Consider the following 16,103-nt stretch of genomic DNA (forward strand, 5'->3'; position numbering starts at 1 on the left):
CGGAAGGAGGCCAGGGCCTTCCGGGAACAGACAGAGGATAAGGGCCCCGATGGAGCACGTGCCCTGGGCTCTGCCTGTGGACCTGAGGCCCGGCGCCGCCCGTGTCTTCCCCGAGCCCAGGCTGAGGGCTCAGGACCTTGACTAGGGCAGTCCCTCACCCCCACCACAGGCCGCAAACCACACCACGTCCAGAGGGCAGAGGCCCAGCTCCCGGGGCCAGCACGCAAGGCCTCTGCAGTGTGGATGGACCCCACGTCCAGCCCTTCTCCACTGCACCCAAGGGACGGGGCAGGGTGGAGAGGGGGAGGTGTGCCCTCGAGGCCCACAGAACCACACTCCACTGCGATGGGCAGGTAGGCATGTGGAGCCTTCCAGGAGGAGCCTACCTGTCTCCAAAGCCAGGTGGGTGGGGCTGAGGTGTGGCCTGGCAGGGAGAGGCAGGTGAAAGGCGGCGAGGAGAACGGGGCCCCTCCAGCCCTGAAGTAGGGCCTGCTGGAGGGCTTTAGACGAGCTCTGTTCCTGGGGACTCTGGAGCTGGGGACGGCTGTAGCCGTGGCGGGCTGCCCGTCAAACAGACGGCTGCAATAGTGACTGTGTGTCCCATGTGTGTGAATTGAGAGTGAGGGGGGAGTCTGGGGCTCGGACAGCGGCCTGCACCCTGGCGGTCACCTGTTGGGATGTGTCCCAAACTCAACACCTCACTGGACGTGTGTGTCTGGGTCGCTGGGACCCATGTGCCGGCAGAGGTGGGCCTCGTGGCCTGCTCGCCTCAAGCCTCAGGGAGGGGCCGGCCCTCTGGGGCAGTGGGGGAAGTCCCTAAACCCATTTCCTCACTGCAAGGTGTGCTCCGGTCCACGGGCTCCATACCCGCCTCTGTGATCAGCTCCAACCACGGCGGAGAAGCACGAAGTCCCCACCCTCCACGATGCAGCTCTTGGGTTTAGGGAGCTCACCTGGCTGTGACCAGTGCCTCCACCAGAGCTGAAATCCATGACGTGGACATGGGGACCGGGAAGTAATCCAGCACATGTCACCCAGCCTCCCACGGGGCCACATGAGGCGGGGTCCCGCCTGAGGCCCACACACCTACCTTCACCTTGCCCGTGCTCTGCAGGATGTGCACCAGGGCCGATGCCATCTCCTCCTTGGTCTTGGCGCTGAGGATGGGCTCGAGGGCGGCGCAGAGCCCCAGGTAGTGGTTGGTGATGTGCTCGGCAAACTCCTTGTACATCTCCATGGGCAGGATGGTGATGGTCTGGTAGCGCGCCTTGATGCGGATCATGGGCCCGGGGCCCTTGCCGCTCTTGGGGTTGGGCGTCACCACCGGGTACCACTTCTCCACGAACTGCCGCCCGGCCACGGAGGCGGCGGGCAGGCTCACCAGGCCCAGGTAGCTGTTGCGCTCCTTCTTCTTCTTCTTGTCTGTCTCGCGGTACAGGTGGACGGTGACGGTGCGCAGGGGCGGCAGGTTGTGGAACTCGAAGTGCTCGCCCCAAAAGACGTTGTCAGTCTTGAGCTTGCCCGTGGTGCGTGCGTACAGCACGTCGTCCAGGCACAGCTCGCACAGGTACTTCTTCTTGGCTGGCAGGTCCTTGGCCTCAATCACCCACAGCTTCAGGATGTGCTCCACGCGCCGGCTGTTATCCTGCACACACGCACGGGGGGCCGCGGTGACTGGGGGCCCAGCCGCCTGCCCATCGCCCAGCCCGTAGCGGGGAAGAGCTCTTGGAACCGGGAGGGACTGGGCCCTGGGCGAGGGACAGCTCTGGAGTCTGACGGCTGTGGGGCTATGGGGCTGGATCTCTGCTCTGCCTCGCCCTAGCTCACTGACCGTGGGCAAGTGACCATCTAAACCTCAACTCCCTTTTTTTATTCCCTTGGGAATTAAAACCAACTACACAGCAAGTAAGAGGCTAGCACAATGCCTGGCACACGGCAGCCGTTTATTGGCTCCTCTGTAGTTTGCTGGTCTGCAAAGTCACTTAGAGGTAAGACCATCACTAAGGCCCTTCCTTAGTAATGTCATGGCGACCAGGACTCAGCCCAGGCCAAGCTGGCCAGGGAGGCAGACACAGAAACAAGTGATTACAGTCGGGGTCCCAGGAACCTGCTGGGAGAAGCCTGGGGGCAGTAGAAACACAGGAGGGCACCAGCCTGGGCCGGCGGCGCTCGCCTGGAGGAGGGAAGAGAAAGCTAAGCTGGACGCGAAGGGATGAGCAGGATTCGGCCAGCGGGGAGAGGGACAAGAGTTCCAGGCAGATGGACAGCAGCACCCAAAACCCCAATGCTCAGTTCTCTGGCCCAGCCTCTTCAGTGTGCAGCCTCGAAGGCTGAGGTCCCCAGCACGAGTCAGCCTCTTTCAGAGCCCAGCACTGCAGCCCGCTCGGGCCCTGCCTGCACGCAGGCTGCCTGCGCCCCGCAAGCCCAGGCCACACCAGAGACCCCTCCGTCTGCTCCCTCACGTCGGCGTCTGTGCTCTGCTCTGAGTCTAGCCCCCACCCCCCATGCTCTGGGGACAGGGGACACAGGCCCACCTTGTTGGGATGCACCGCTCGCCGCAGGTTCTCCATCCACTTATCCCTCTCGGCCGCTGACCGGCAGGAGAAGCACTTGCTTCCCGACGACGTCGTCACCTGTGGGGGACGGGCAGGACAGCGTCACAGGGGAGGGGAAGGCAGCAAGACGGCGTGATGGAGGACCTCCAGGACTTGGGGGGGTTTCAGCTGCCAGGTCTGACCGCACCCTAGCCTCAGGCAGGAGGCAGAACAACGACCCCCATATTTCACACTTGCGGGTGGTGCACCGAGACCTGTGGTCCCAGAGCAAGACACTGACAGGAGGGTGGCCCAGCCCCGTGCCAGCTGGTGCCTGGTCCTGGCTCCTCACCCCTGCCTCAGTGCCCTCTGACCATAGAAAAGCATCTTTCTGAGTCCAACCTCGTTCTCCTGGAGATGGTGGGAGGCAGAAGGCACGGACCCCCACACGAGTCAAAGGGCAAGGCTTCACCCGAGTCTCCCTCTATCGGTGGAGCCACAGGCACCTAGGAGACAACCACGGGTTGGCACGAGGGTCACCTTGGTCCTCAGCTGACACCTGCTGATGATGCTTCTCTTGCCAAGTGACAGTGACAGCAATGGCGGTCACAGAAGGCTAACCTATTTGGGGCCAGACTAGAGAACTGAGAACTGGGCTGTCTGCGTGTGCTGGGCCCTGGGGTCCTGCCTGGAACCCTTACCCTACCCTCCCTGTCTGACTTGCTCATCTTCTGGTCTCCTCCAGGCAAGGAAGCCCAGCCCAAGCTGTTCCTACCCTGTTCCCGCTGTCCCCTGCACCATGCCGAGGTCTCTACCGGGGGAACCTGCAGAAGCCACAGCACCGCCTGCTGTGGACGAGTGGGCGGGCACCAACTTCAGCCCGCCCCAGGCAGAGAAGTCGGAGGCCAGAAGGAGCCCAGCTGGGCCAGGAGTCCCGAACCAGAAATGCCACCCAGTGGGCACAGGGCTAGGGCAGATGCCAGGCACCACTCCACTCTTCCCCTGGAGCTGGGGTGCCGGGAGGTTGCCCTATTAGTCCCAGGGTCATGCCTCTATCAGAAAGCTCTCCTAATTATGCAAGACTGTTGGGGGTGGGAAGCTTCCCAGAAATAGAGGTGGGAAGAGAACATGAATAATTAGAGAAGCAATTAGGAACTCCCAGCAACACCTGCACACCTGCGACATTAGTTACCCTGGTCCTGGCTTGGCCTCAGGCTTGTAGGGTGACCTTTGACATCATCTTGCCCTCTCTGGGTCTCAGATTCCCCATCTACAGGGAAGCACTGGACAGGTGATCCCCAGTAACAGCCCTGCCAGGTCGGGTGGCTGACCCTCTGCTCTCAAACCTTGGGTCACAGAACGCCGGGGCAGGAAAGATTCTGGCTTTCATCACGCAGAGGCAGGGACAGGGCCAGAAAAGGGGACACTCCCCACTGCCCTACAATGCACTGGAGTGGTTTTGCAGGAGGGGTGAGCAGGCCTCGAGACCGGCTCTGGGGCTTGAGCCATTCCACATACGCCCTCTCCCTTCCACCCACTTGGACCTCTTGCACTTCCCAGCATGGGGGACAGTGCTGGTCCGTCTCCAAGGAGGCCACAGAGCAGGAATGAAGCCCCCATCTCCCAGCTCCACTTGGTCTCTTAGGAGGCAAAAGCTATGACAGATTCTGGCCGCTGTCCCAAAGAGCCTGGCCCCTGCGGAGGCCACGGAGCACTCCAGGAGGGCGTCTGGAGGAGACCTGGCCTCGCAGGAAGAGAACACCGGTACCCGCCCCGCCCCTGCAGCAGGACCCACCTCGAAGCAGTAGTCCTGGCCCAGGATGCTGCTGTGCACCGGCTTGATGACCACCTCCTCCTCCATGCTGAGGTCCAGCGCCTCCACCGCGCTGCTGGGGCTGAGCAGGGACTCGTGCGAGCGAGACTCCTTCAGCCTCGGCATCAGATGGGACCTGGGGGGAGGGTGGCAGGGTGCGTCAGGGCAGGCCTGCGCTGTCCCCTCCCTTCCCTTCTCCTCCAGGAAGCCTGCCCAAAACACCCCAGTTGGAGGCAATCACTCCCCTCAACTCCCACAGTCCTTTCTGTCGTAAGGCAGAGTTGGGGGGAGGGGACATCGTGGTGCTGGAGTCACAGAGACCTGCCAGTCCCTTTGCCCCAAGGCAGGACTCTGGGTAAGGGGCTCAGCCCCTAAGTAAGCGGGGGGGGGGGGCGGGGGGGGGAGGTAAGGATGAGGCCACCACTCAGGAGTTGAAAGTCAGCACTGGGCGCAGGGTAGGGCCGGACCTGGCTCCTCAGCAGCCCGAGACCCACAGCGAAGAGCGGACCCGACCCAGGCAGCCTTCTGGGGGTCTGGTGCCTTCCCCATCCCATCCCCTCCCCTCTGCTCCAGTCCCCATCCAAGACAGAAGCAGTCGCCCTGTTCCAACATTTGTCCAGGACATCACTGCCGACAGAACCCTTCCTTTCTCATACACCATCCCACTCCGCCCACCGGCCCCAGGCGAGGCAGGAGCGCCACGGGAACTCTGCTGCTCCTTTCTTACAGACGAGGGCCGTGAGGCTCAAAACAGAAGGGATGCAGCCATCTCTGCACGGTGCCCGAGAGCTGAGACTCAGACAGGGTCCACAGGCTGGGGTTCGGGGGTCAGGCCAGGGTCAGCGGGTCCAGCACAGGCACAAAGAACACAGGTAGTTCACTCCACCTGATGCCCAAATGGAGCCTGGACCAGGACTGGCTCTGACAGACCTGGCCTTGGACCTGGGCCCACTGCTCACCTACTATGTGGCCCTAGACAAGTCACTTCCCCTCTCTGAGCCTCAGTTTCCTCGGCACGTCACGTGGAAAGCGCCTTAGACGGCATCTGCTCCGGTGCTTGGTGGAGTCCACCTCAGAAAGGCAAACGTCCCTTTCCAGAGTCAACAGGACACAGCAGTGCCCCACTGGGGCCCCCTCCCACAGCCGGGGCACAGGAAAAGCCAGAGGACCAGCCAGGCCTGCAAAGACCACCCCGGGATGGAGGCTGGGCAGGCCTCGCCCCTACTCATGTCCACAGTCCAAACCCTGGCCTTAGCTCACCCAGACCTCCTTCCCCCAACACCCTCTGCCTTTCAGCTCCTGGCCTCCGGGTCCAAGGCTCAGGCCATCATCTCTCCCTGTCTCGCCAAAGACCCTCTCTCAGGTCAGTGAGGCCTGGCAGGACCACCACAGACCTCCCTGTAGGGCACATACACCCCGTAACCCATTTCCATAACCGCCTGCGGTAAGAGGGCCTGAGGTCCACCATGTGTGAACTCAGAAATCCAGAGATGAGCCGAACAGACCCTGCCCAGAGGGCTTCACAGGCTGACAGAGGCCACTCTCTAGCCTCTATACTTTTCCATGGCAACAGCCCTCCCTGACACGCTGTCCTGTGCTAGGCACTGCATGGGAGTCAGGGCTGGAACCCCAGCTCCTGGGAACCTCACAGCCCAACCCAAGAGACCCAGTCGGGCTCCCCCAGCTGCTCCCCCATGCCCAGCATGAAGCTGGCGCAGAGCAGGGCTCAGATCCCTGGAGCCGAGTCAATGCCCTCAGGCAGGACTCCTGAAAGCTCCCAGGGGAGTGGACCAGAGGGAAGCTGTGAGGCAGGCTAAAGTCAGGTTAGAACCCAGCCAAACCTCCCCAGGACGCACTCGAGGCCCAAGGCCACTGGCATGCACAGCTGTGGCGCCTCTGCTCCTCCAGAACCCTCTCTGGGAGACCCCACTGCACACACGCACTGCTGCTGCCACGTCAGGTGCTGACAGGCTTCTCCCCGTGGCAAACCCTCCAGGTCCTGCTCGAACGGCCCAGCCTCCTTCCCATCACGGCACTGACCAATGTGGTGGCTGCGTCTGCCATCCACTCTGTTGAGATTCCACCCTGGGCCTCCCTCCATACCTCAGTGCAAGGGACGCCCTGCCTCAGTTGCCGGGGAAATCACCCACCTCAGAAGGGCTGAGACCCAGAGCCCCCAGGCCCGCTGTCCAGGGCTGAAAACCCAGCCCACCGATCAAGATCAGGCTGCTTTCTGGCCCAGCCCGGAAAGCCCTGCCAGGTAAGATGCTGGGAGCTGGGGCGGGTGGAGCGGGCACCCTGGAAGTGTTATACATAGGGAGGAGCTGGTAGGCTGGGGCACCGCCTCCTGCCTGGGGCACCCGAACGAGCCCGCTGGGGAGAGGAAAGAGAGGCACATTCAGCAGACTGGGCCTGCCCAGGGAGACCCAAGGGGGCCTTCGTTCTACAGCCCAGGAGCCCAGCAGGCCCAGGCCAGACCCCAAAGCAGCCAGACCCTGGAACCTGTGGCTGCAAAACCCTCCTCTTCCTTCCCCACCAGCCTGCCCCACAAGCATGCCCCAACTGGCCCAGGCCTCACTGGGAAGGCTCCTGACAGAATGGAGGACTATGGGAAGCTCATGGCTAAGGGATTCTGGCTGCAGCTGGGCAGCCCCGACCCTCCCCACCTCCCCAGGGATTCTCTAAGTGGGAGGACCTGAAGCAGGGGCCGCACCCACCCTTGCAGCCCAAGCTCACTGCGGGGGGTGGGGGGGTGTCCAGGGAGGCCCAGTGGCTACTCCTAGATCTCCCAGGTGCTTCTGGGAGAGGAGTTGAGGGCCAGGCTCTGACCACTGCCCTATGATGGGGCAGGGCCAGTGGGCCTGTGCTCTCTGACTCACATGCAGACACATATCCTTCTCGCTCAGCCTGGAGTCCACCTGCCCCCCAGCTCCCCACAAGGCTCCTGGGGGAGAGAAAGGGGCACCTATTCATCAGGCCGACATGCAGCTCTGGGCCCAGAGGGGAGCTGGTCTGCAGTGACCCTGCAGGGTGGGACCTCCTGGCAGAGGGGAGTGCTCCTGTGGCAGTGACTGATAAGATGACTGGGGCTCAGGGAGGGAAAATGGGCACGTGGTCACTGGACCCAGCAGGCCCACCTCACAGCCTAAGATCCACCTCTTCCAGGAAGCCAGACAGCCCTGTCCCAGGCCCACAGCACAGCACCCCCTAAAACTCCACCGCAGGGACTCCTGCCCCATCAATCACCCACAGCAGGCCTCGACCCGGCCCGCCTCTGCTCCAGCCAGCATTGTTGGGCACTTCCTTTCTCACCTCCAGCTCCTGCCTTCCCAGGCTGGGCCAGAAGCCCATCCCGGGAGGGACCATGCTCCAAGAGGGAGCGAGCGGACACGGTGTCCCTACCCAGGAAGCTTGGTGGGCGCCCACCTCCACTTGGCCAGGGCACCCAGCTGGTCACTTTCAACTGCACACAACTCTGCCAGGAACACTCATCTACCCATTTCACAGAAAGGTAAGATGGGCTCAGGGAGCAGCAGTCCCTGCATCTGCCCGAGGCCCCCTGCTGGAAGGAGGACACAGGTTGGTCTGGGAGCCCCGCCCATGGCTGCCCTCTGTGGTGTGGAGGTCTGTGGTCTGACACCATCGTATGCAGGGCCTCTTCTGCCCCAAGGCTGGGGTGAGAGAGAAGCTGGCCCAACACACCCACTGTGTGGCCTCCCCCAGTGCTCAGCTCAGTCTGTGACGGCATCCCCCAGGGACCTCCTGTGGTACCTGGGGACCAGAGCCTCAGTCCTTGATGAGATGGCACCAAGGAAGACAAAATCCGTCGCAGGGGGCCTCTGCTCGTGCAGGTTATCCCCACAGCCCAGGTCTGAGCTACTCCTCACAACAGCCCTGCCAGGGACACCACATTGGGTCAGAGAGGCCACAGAACCAGGTCTCACGGCAGTGCTGTGGGCTCCACGCGCCTGGCCCTCCTTACCTGGGCCAGGCTCGCCCTGGGCTGTGCTCACGGGAAACAGCACACACAGCACTTGGCTGAATCCTCACAAGGCTGAGAGGAGGATGCCCACCGGACCCCGGCGAGGCCTGCTTCAGAGAAGGAAGGTGACCTGCCCGGGGTCTCAGCTTCCTCCTGAGGTCACCCCTGTTCGCGCCCCAACCCCCCCCCAGGGGCCCTTTCCTTATCTGAAAGAGAAAGAAGGACTGTCTCAAATGGAAATAAATGGTAACACGCACACACTGAAGTGCTGGAGAGAGGGTCTGCAGGGAGAGGCATTCCCCCAGGCGCTGGAGTCGTGAAGAGGGGGTTTCCCATCAAGACCACATGGGCTCAGTTGCAGCCCTGCTGGCCAGGGTGCATCTGCCTGTTCCACCTCACCCTGGGCTCCTCTTCCCCAGGGGTCACGATTCCCTCAGGCAGGCCTCCAGGCACATGCAGTCCCCTCCGCCTAGAAATCCCCTTGTCCTATCCAACCTTCAATACCCAGCATCAGAGCCTCTTCTTCCAGGAAGCCTTCCCAGACTCCCAGGGCAGAGAGCGACCTCAAACCCTAATGTTCATTAGGCTGTGCTGGGAAGGCCTGTCACAGAGCTGTCTCCTTACCAGGGAGGGGGCTCCTCGTGGGGAGGGCTGGGTCTGGATCAACACTAAGATTCAGAGCCCCAGAGTTCCTGGATCAAAGCCCCAACACCGCAGGAGCTGAGGTCAGCTAAGCCTGGGGGAGGGGGAGGAGGTCAGCTGGGATGAGGACAATCCTCCCTGAGCCCTCAGACGCTGTTAGTGGGAGAAGGCACAGAATGACCCAAGCGCCGGTCTTCGGGGCAGCCGCCTGCTCACGGCCAGTTCCCAAGAGCAGCACCCTGGTGCCTGCCCAGAATCTCCAAGAAACACCCCTGCTCTTGATGTGTTCAGGTATGGGGCGCCCCCTCCATCTCTCCCAAGGTCAGGGGCTCATCCAACCCTCTGTGGCTGCACCCTCCACCATAGCCGCACCCTCCACCATAGCCGCATCCTCCCGAGACCGTCCCAGACCCAGCTGACGCTCTAGACCTTCAACAGCCCCCCAGTCACTAGAGGCCCCGTGTCCCCTGCAGTCCCCCCTTCCTGACCTGGACCAGCTGTTCAGGAGGCCTTTACCTGCGTCCTCCATGCCATGGAATCCTCACACTTCCTGGGAGGGGGGTGGTGCCACGATTCTCAGGTCGCAGACAGGAGAGCCAAGGCCACAGGGGAGGGAGGCCTGCCCTGACCTCCTCTGCCTCTGAGAGGTCTTGGTCAGGGCCTGGGGGGCAGTGGAGGAGGGGGGCAGTGCCCTCCCACCGGATGGGCCCCTCTGCCCAACATGGTGTCACTCCTGCCCTCGGCGCTCCCCTCACAGCCTACAGAGAATCAAGTCACAGTGCTTCACCCTGGGGTTGAGCCCTCCCCGAAACTTTACCCCTGCCACACCACACCCTGGCAAATGACCTAGACTCTCCTCGCCAGCGGGTCCCAGGCCAGCAGGAACGCCCTCCCTCTGGGGGGACCTCTGCCCAGGCTGTTTCCTGAACCCGTCCCACCCTTCCCTCCACTCTCTGCCCGACAACAGCCATTTTTTCTCAGCGTTCAAAGCCCAGTCCGAATGCAGCCACCATCACACTGTCCCTGGTCTCTCCAGACAGACAAGCGCTCACACCCGGGCCGGGTGGCTGAGCCCCGCTCCACACCACTTTCCCACCTGCCTCCTTACCCAGTTCTCATGAGAACCCATCAGGACTGAGGTACCGCACCTCAGAAAGGCCAGGTGTCGTGCCCAAGATCGCACAGGCAGCGAGTGGCCAAAGGGGGGCTGGAGCCCCATTCAGCAGACTCCAAGCCTAGCGCTGTCCGCCCCAGCCTCGCCTTCCCATCTCCCCACAGGCGGCCACGCAGGGCCACAGCCAGCTGACCTGCTTGCCGTGACCCGCTCACTCCAGGTCGGGTGGAAGAGCCGCGGGGCTGGCTGGGGTCGGGCAGCCGTGCCCAGGGCCCAGGAGCCCGGGAAATGTGGGCATGCCACAGGCACGGGCGGAGCCGCTGCTGGAGATCTAGCCGGGCACCAACAGCAGCCCACTGTGAGGGCGGGGAGCAGGAACAAGGGGACATTGTCCTGGCTCCTGGGCCACAGCTTTATCTGATAGCCTTCCAGCCAACCCACGAGCTGTTTTTCAACTCCGTCCTTTTTTCTCTTAAAAGGTTAGAGACACAGAAGTTTAGCAAATTCCCTATTATTTCAAGGAGGGAGGAGACCTGAAAATAAAACTTGTGATAATTAAAAAGCCCTATATGACACGGGGAGGATGTCCCCAGCTACGGGTGGGGTGAGTTGAGAGTGGGATTGGATAGCCTGGAAAGTAAGAGGCTCAGAATCTCCTTCCAAACCTCAAGGGGCAGAGGGAGCTGCCATGCCTGCCCCCAGAGGGCGGGGCTGGGACCAGGAGAGGTCAATTCCAGCTCAGTCACACTGTCCCCAAATGGGCCAGCCTGGTTTGGTTTTAGAGGAGCGGGCACTCTGTCTCTGGAGGCATGCGAACAGGAGCTGGGAGCCCTCTTTTAGATATGTCGAGGAGGCGTTACCCGCGCTGCTTGGGGGCTGCTGGCATAACAGGCAGGCAGCGGAGTAAGCCCCAGGGATAAACACGCAGCCCACACACCTGTCGCTGGGAACGGGCAGGAGGGCAGCAGGCCCTAGCGCCAAGGGTGCCCGGCTGTAGGAGCAAATCTAGTCTCCATTCCCTATAAAACACACAACCACGAGTACTTTTAACTCGTGCCACTCTCCAGGACTCAGTTTCCCCATCTCTAAGCGGGGAGAACTGACATGCCTTCCTCCCAGGGCTGCTGTGAGCGTCAACTGAGACAAGGCAAGGAGGTGCTCGGGGGAGCAGGGGTCAACGCCAGCGACCACACCAGTCACTCATGCAGGTCCCCGTCCTCTTTTGTCTGCTCTAGTCACTGCCTCATGCCAGACACCCCTGTAGGAGCGCGGGCACAGCTGTGAACAAGGCCGATTAAGGATTACACGCCGGTATCAAGGCTGACGTTTCTAGGGGAGATGACACTCCTGATGTTTGGGGTAATGAGACAGGGAGATTTTGCAGGCCATTCTCTGTTCCTTTCCCCTAACCACTCAAATCTCTTACTTTCTCCAGGCCTCAGTTTCCCCCATCTGCAAACAAACTACATCTAGCCAAATGCTCTGGGATGCCTCCAAAAAACCCCCCCCAAAACAAAGACGCAATAAAAGCCCCTAATTTCTTGAAGTGAAAGGGAGAAAGAGGGTGTCTGTGGGTGGGCAGGAGACCCTGCTGAGGGGCCACTTTAGCCCTTCGGCCTGTGACCCCGAGACCTGGCCTCTCACCTGCACGCCTATGTGGTCTCACGCCACTGCCTACGGCCACAACCAGGCCTGGACGGGGCAGAAATCCTGGACAAGGTTGGTCTCCACAGAGGAGGTGCCCACTTGAGGGCTGGCAGAACCCGTGGACTCGAGTCAGGTCAGAACATGCCAACCATGTTTCCACCTGTCACAGCCAGGCAGGTCCAGGGAGCTGTGCCCACAGTAGAAGAAGCCGGGTCCCGGGGCACAGTCAGGGGGAGGGCGCTGACCTCCTGAGAATCAAGCAGCATGACACAAACAAGGCAGAACCCCACCCCCCACCCCCCCACACACACACCCAGAACATCCAGCAGAGCCATCTCTTCCCCAGGCCCAGCCTTGCCCTGCTGGCCTGGGAACCGGCTGCTGAGGCCAGCGCTCACTCCTGGCCCCGCTGGGGTCCCAGGGGAGGGGAAAAGAATGCGGCTGCCTGGTGGCCCCCAGGACCCTGGGGAGACAGAGCCTGTCCTTAAAAGGCAGGGAGGTTGGCCGCCCTGCCTGGGAAGGCTTCCTGGGATGACAGGGCCTAGAGGCCTGGTCTCTCTCGGCCCAGGGCTCTCTCAGTCCAAGGCAAAGGGGCAGATCCCAGCAGTCACTAGTACCAGTGTGACCCCACCCGCATACTCATGCTGAGCCCTGGGCTGGGAGGTGCCCGGTCTCCTGCCTCACCCTATCCCTGGGAGCCTGTGCCTTCCCGACGCCGCAGGGCTGAGTTGGAAAAGGAGAGTCCACACGCCGGCAAGCAAGACAGGAGGATAGGTTGGCTCCTCACGTGCCACGGCTACAGCGCAGCCCGAGGCCTGGCTCCAGGGGTGGCCCGTATATGCTGAACGATCGACCCTGTGGCAGCTGCTGCTTTCTCACCTGCTGAGCTACTTCAGAGACTGTGACCAAACCCCCAACATGTCAACTCCCCATTAACATAAGGGACCACATACTAACCACTACTATTCCTCCTCCCAACCACCTGGAATCCCGTCAGCGAAACCTCCTTGCTGCCTGTTGCTGACTTGGGGAGAGGCCAGGGACATGAGGGATGCTGCTCCTGGCCCCTGAGCTGGAGAGGTGCCCCGCAGCATCCTGACCATCCCCCAACCCACCCTTCCCAGTATAATTCTGCAGCCTAATGGAGTTTTCAAAGAACATTCAGGAACACATTTACCTCCCCACATCCCTGTGTCTTTTTTGCGGGGAGAGGGGAGGGCAAGGGGCACACAGAGAGAAGAAACAAAAAACTTTCCATCTATTCCCCCAAGTTATCCTGCAGCCTGAATAATTTCGGGTTTTTAATCAATAGCTGTCAGAATTGTCAAATTACTTTGGGGACCACAAAGCAGTTTTTAAACATTCATAAACCTCAACAGAACAGCGAAGTGCCCTGAATTTTAAAAGAAGAGAATCTGAGGAACATTCATTGAATAGGATGAGATTTGGGCAAATCGAAAGTGAGTTGAGGGCCAAGTGCTCCTGCTGCTGCTGAGTGGGGACAGCTCTCCGTCCCTTCCTGGTCCCCAGGAGAAACCGCCGAGCCCAGCCCGGCCGCTCAGGAAGATTAAGGAGAATGACACCCCAAACCCTAAGGTCCCCTCAGCTCCAAGTAAAGCACCCCCAGGCAGGAGCACAGCAGCAGCCCCATCCGGCCCACGGCCCGGCCCTCAGCTCCTCCACTAGGAAGACTCTGGAGAACGGTCAAGGCCCCGGCCGTGCTGTCCCTTCCCTGCGAGCTCAGTCTGTGCCGGTTTCCTTCTCACGTGCGTGAACACGGCCCGTGCGTCCCCTTGGTCCCACAGATCACACCGCCAAGTGTGGGACTAGTTTCTGACTCGTTCCCCCACCCCCACCCAGGACCATAAATATCAACAGCTGCCTCAGGCCCTGGGGACCCATGACCCAAGTGGGGAAGGATGATGAAATGAAAAAGAACGAACTGAAAACCAAGGCTTCCATTCCCCAAGGAAGCAACTTCCCTCTAGCTTATCTAATTCCTCCCAGCTCTCCACCTCCAGGAAGCCCTCCTAGGCTCAGCAGACCCCTCCAAAGAATGTCATCTTCTCCCCTCTTACCCCTCCACCTCAGAAGCAGGTGCCGTGCCAGGTGGCCTTCCGGTGCTATGCAAGTCGTTCATGTTAGGGTGACAAGGTGATCTGGGGACTGTCCTTCCCCCATCCCTGGGCATTAAGCTTCCTACCTCAGCCAAGGACCAGCCACGCGTCAACAAAGCCCCAGCCCCTGGCACCATGCTGGTTGATGACTGGTGTAATGTGGTGAGGCCTCCTTCCTTAAAAACAAACACACAGGGCTTCCCTGGTGGCGCGGTGGTTGAGAATCTGCCTGCCAGTGCAGGGAACACGGGTTTGAGCCCTGGTCTGGGAAGATCCCACATGCCGTGGAGCAGCTGGGCCCGTGAGCCACAATTACTGAGCCTGCGCGTCTGGAGCCTGTGCTCTGCAACAAGAGGCCGCGATAGTGAGAGGCCCGCGCACCGCGATGAAGAGTGGCCCCCGCTTGCCACAACTAGAGAAAGCCCTCGCACAGAAACGAAGACCCAACACAGCCATAAATAAATAAATAAATAAATAAATAAATAAATAAAAAATTTTAAAAAGTTACTTATAAAAAAAAACCAAACACACATAAAGTTCTGTGACTTTGGTCAAATTAAATAACCTGCATGTCTCAGTTTCCTTATCTGTAAAATGGGGAGGACATCACCTTTGGTGCTACAGGTGTAACCTGACACGCAGGGAGCCCTGCCTTACCCCGGGCATTCTGCCCCTTCCCACCTTGCAGCACTTCTCCTTTAAGTAGGCGCCTCCAAGTCCCCATTTAAGGAGAGACGGGCACCCTAGGTTCTAGCAGCAATGCCCATCTCCTGTCCTGCCACCACTTAGGACAGGGGGGCTCTGTGGCCTCAGGGAGACGAGGCAAAGACACGAAGGGGAAGGGGCATGGGCCAAGGGAGCACAGACCTCGGGTTGGCCTCTCCTGCACCTCAGTTTTCTCACCTGACAAGTGGGCTGCACTGCCCTCCTCCCAGAGCCTGATGGAGGTCTGATATGCGAACACCCCCCCCCCCCCGCCTGGTTTGAGCTAATCCAGCGCGCCAGTATATAGTTACTGAGTGTCTCCAGCATGCCGGCGCTAAGCCTGGGGGCCTTGGGACACCAGGCTTTGGGAGGATGTCCCAGCAGGGCATCAGAGCTCCGCTTCCCAGACTGAAACTCACAGGAGACAGCCAGGAGTGCTCAATAGCAGCAAAAAAGCAGGAGCGGGGGGCTGCCAATAAGCCACAGGCTCCCAGGCCACCAGCAGAGACAAAAACTCATGTCAAAAGCAGGGCGTGGCTGCCGAGTTCTTCCTGCTCCTAGTGACCGTGCATCTAAGCCATCTGTGGCTCTCCAGCTCCCGCCTCACCACGACAGCCCACACAGCTGGCAAGTGCACCAGCAGGCCCTGGCTCCGCGTTTAGCGGACTCCATTGCTCACATGGCCCAGCCGCCCAACTACAGTTAAGGAAACATGCTCTGAAGCCGTGAGGGGCTTCCCAAGGCCAGAGAGTGTGCCCGACTCCAAGAGCCCACCCTCTTTCCCCACCCCCCCATCCCCTCCCCCGCTGACTCTAGGATAAGCTAGCCCTGCCTGTCATTTGCCACTGCCCCACAGGATTCCAACCAGCAATGCCTTAAATACAGCCTCCAAGGTGCGTCCCAACCCAGCCACACTGGGCTGCGCAGGTACACTCAGAACGCGCCCAGCAGCAAGTGCGCCTTATCCATCAATGCCCAGCTCAAAGACCACCCCCTCCGTGCCGCCCGCCCGCCCGCCCCAGCAGAACCGACACGTCCCTCCAGGGTTTCCCCTAAGCACTCCACCCCTGCGGAAGTGGAGGCTCAGGGAGGGAGGTCCAGCAGCTTGCCCAAGGTCACAGGTCACAGTTCACAGGCACCGGGGCAGGGCTGGAGGCCTGGCATCTGGGCTCCAACTCCAAACTCTTTTCACTGCCTGTCAACGCCTCAGGCTTTCACCAAACCTACAGAAATTGTGTGATTAAATGCACCAACTTTCAAGTAACTTAGAAAAATCGTGGGTCACCAGAACTCCACTGAGCCCTGCCTTTGTCACCCCCCGTGTCACCTGTCTGGAAAATGGTGAGAAGGACACCTAGCTGGTAGGAGTCTGATCCACCGGCAGCACCCCAGCAGTGGCAGTGAACGTGGGCAGGACGAAGGGACACGGAGACTTGTAAGAAGCCAGGTGCAGGGCTGGCACTTCACAGCAGCGGCTCATTTGCTCCTCACAACCCCTCCACAGGACAGAGTGTGACCAGCCAAACCCCCGACCTCCCTCATGACGGGG

General features: G+C 60.8%; 1 protein-coding gene across 12 annotated transcripts in view; it reads right to left on the minus strand.

Annotated features, from left to right (window-relative positions):
- The window catches only part of DAB2IP (DAB2 interacting protein), a 170,718-nt gene that overhangs the window by 23,769 nt on the left and 130,846 nt on the right, over positions 1–16,103 (minus strand). For all 12 annotated transcript variants that reach the window (XM_061199979.1, XM_061199984.1, XM_061199981.1 and 9 more), the window contains 3 exons: positions 4,330–4,483; positions 2,535–2,633; positions 1,091–1,645 (listed from right to left, as the gene is read on the minus strand). In XM_061199979.1, coding sequence (XP_061055962.1) covers positions 1,091–1,645; positions 2,535–2,633; positions 4,330–4,483 — 808 coding nt within the window. The remainder of the gene's footprint in view (positions 1–1,090; positions 1,646–2,534; positions 2,634–4,329; positions 4,484–16,103) is intronic.

Source organism: Eubalaena glacialis, chromosome 9, assembly GCF_028564815.1.
Source record: "Eubalaena glacialis isolate mEubGla1 chromosome 9, mEubGla1.1.hap2.+ XY, whole genome shotgun sequence".
Taxonomy (NCBI): domain Eukaryota; kingdom Metazoa; phylum Chordata; class Mammalia; order Artiodactyla; family Balaenidae; genus Eubalaena; species Eubalaena glacialis.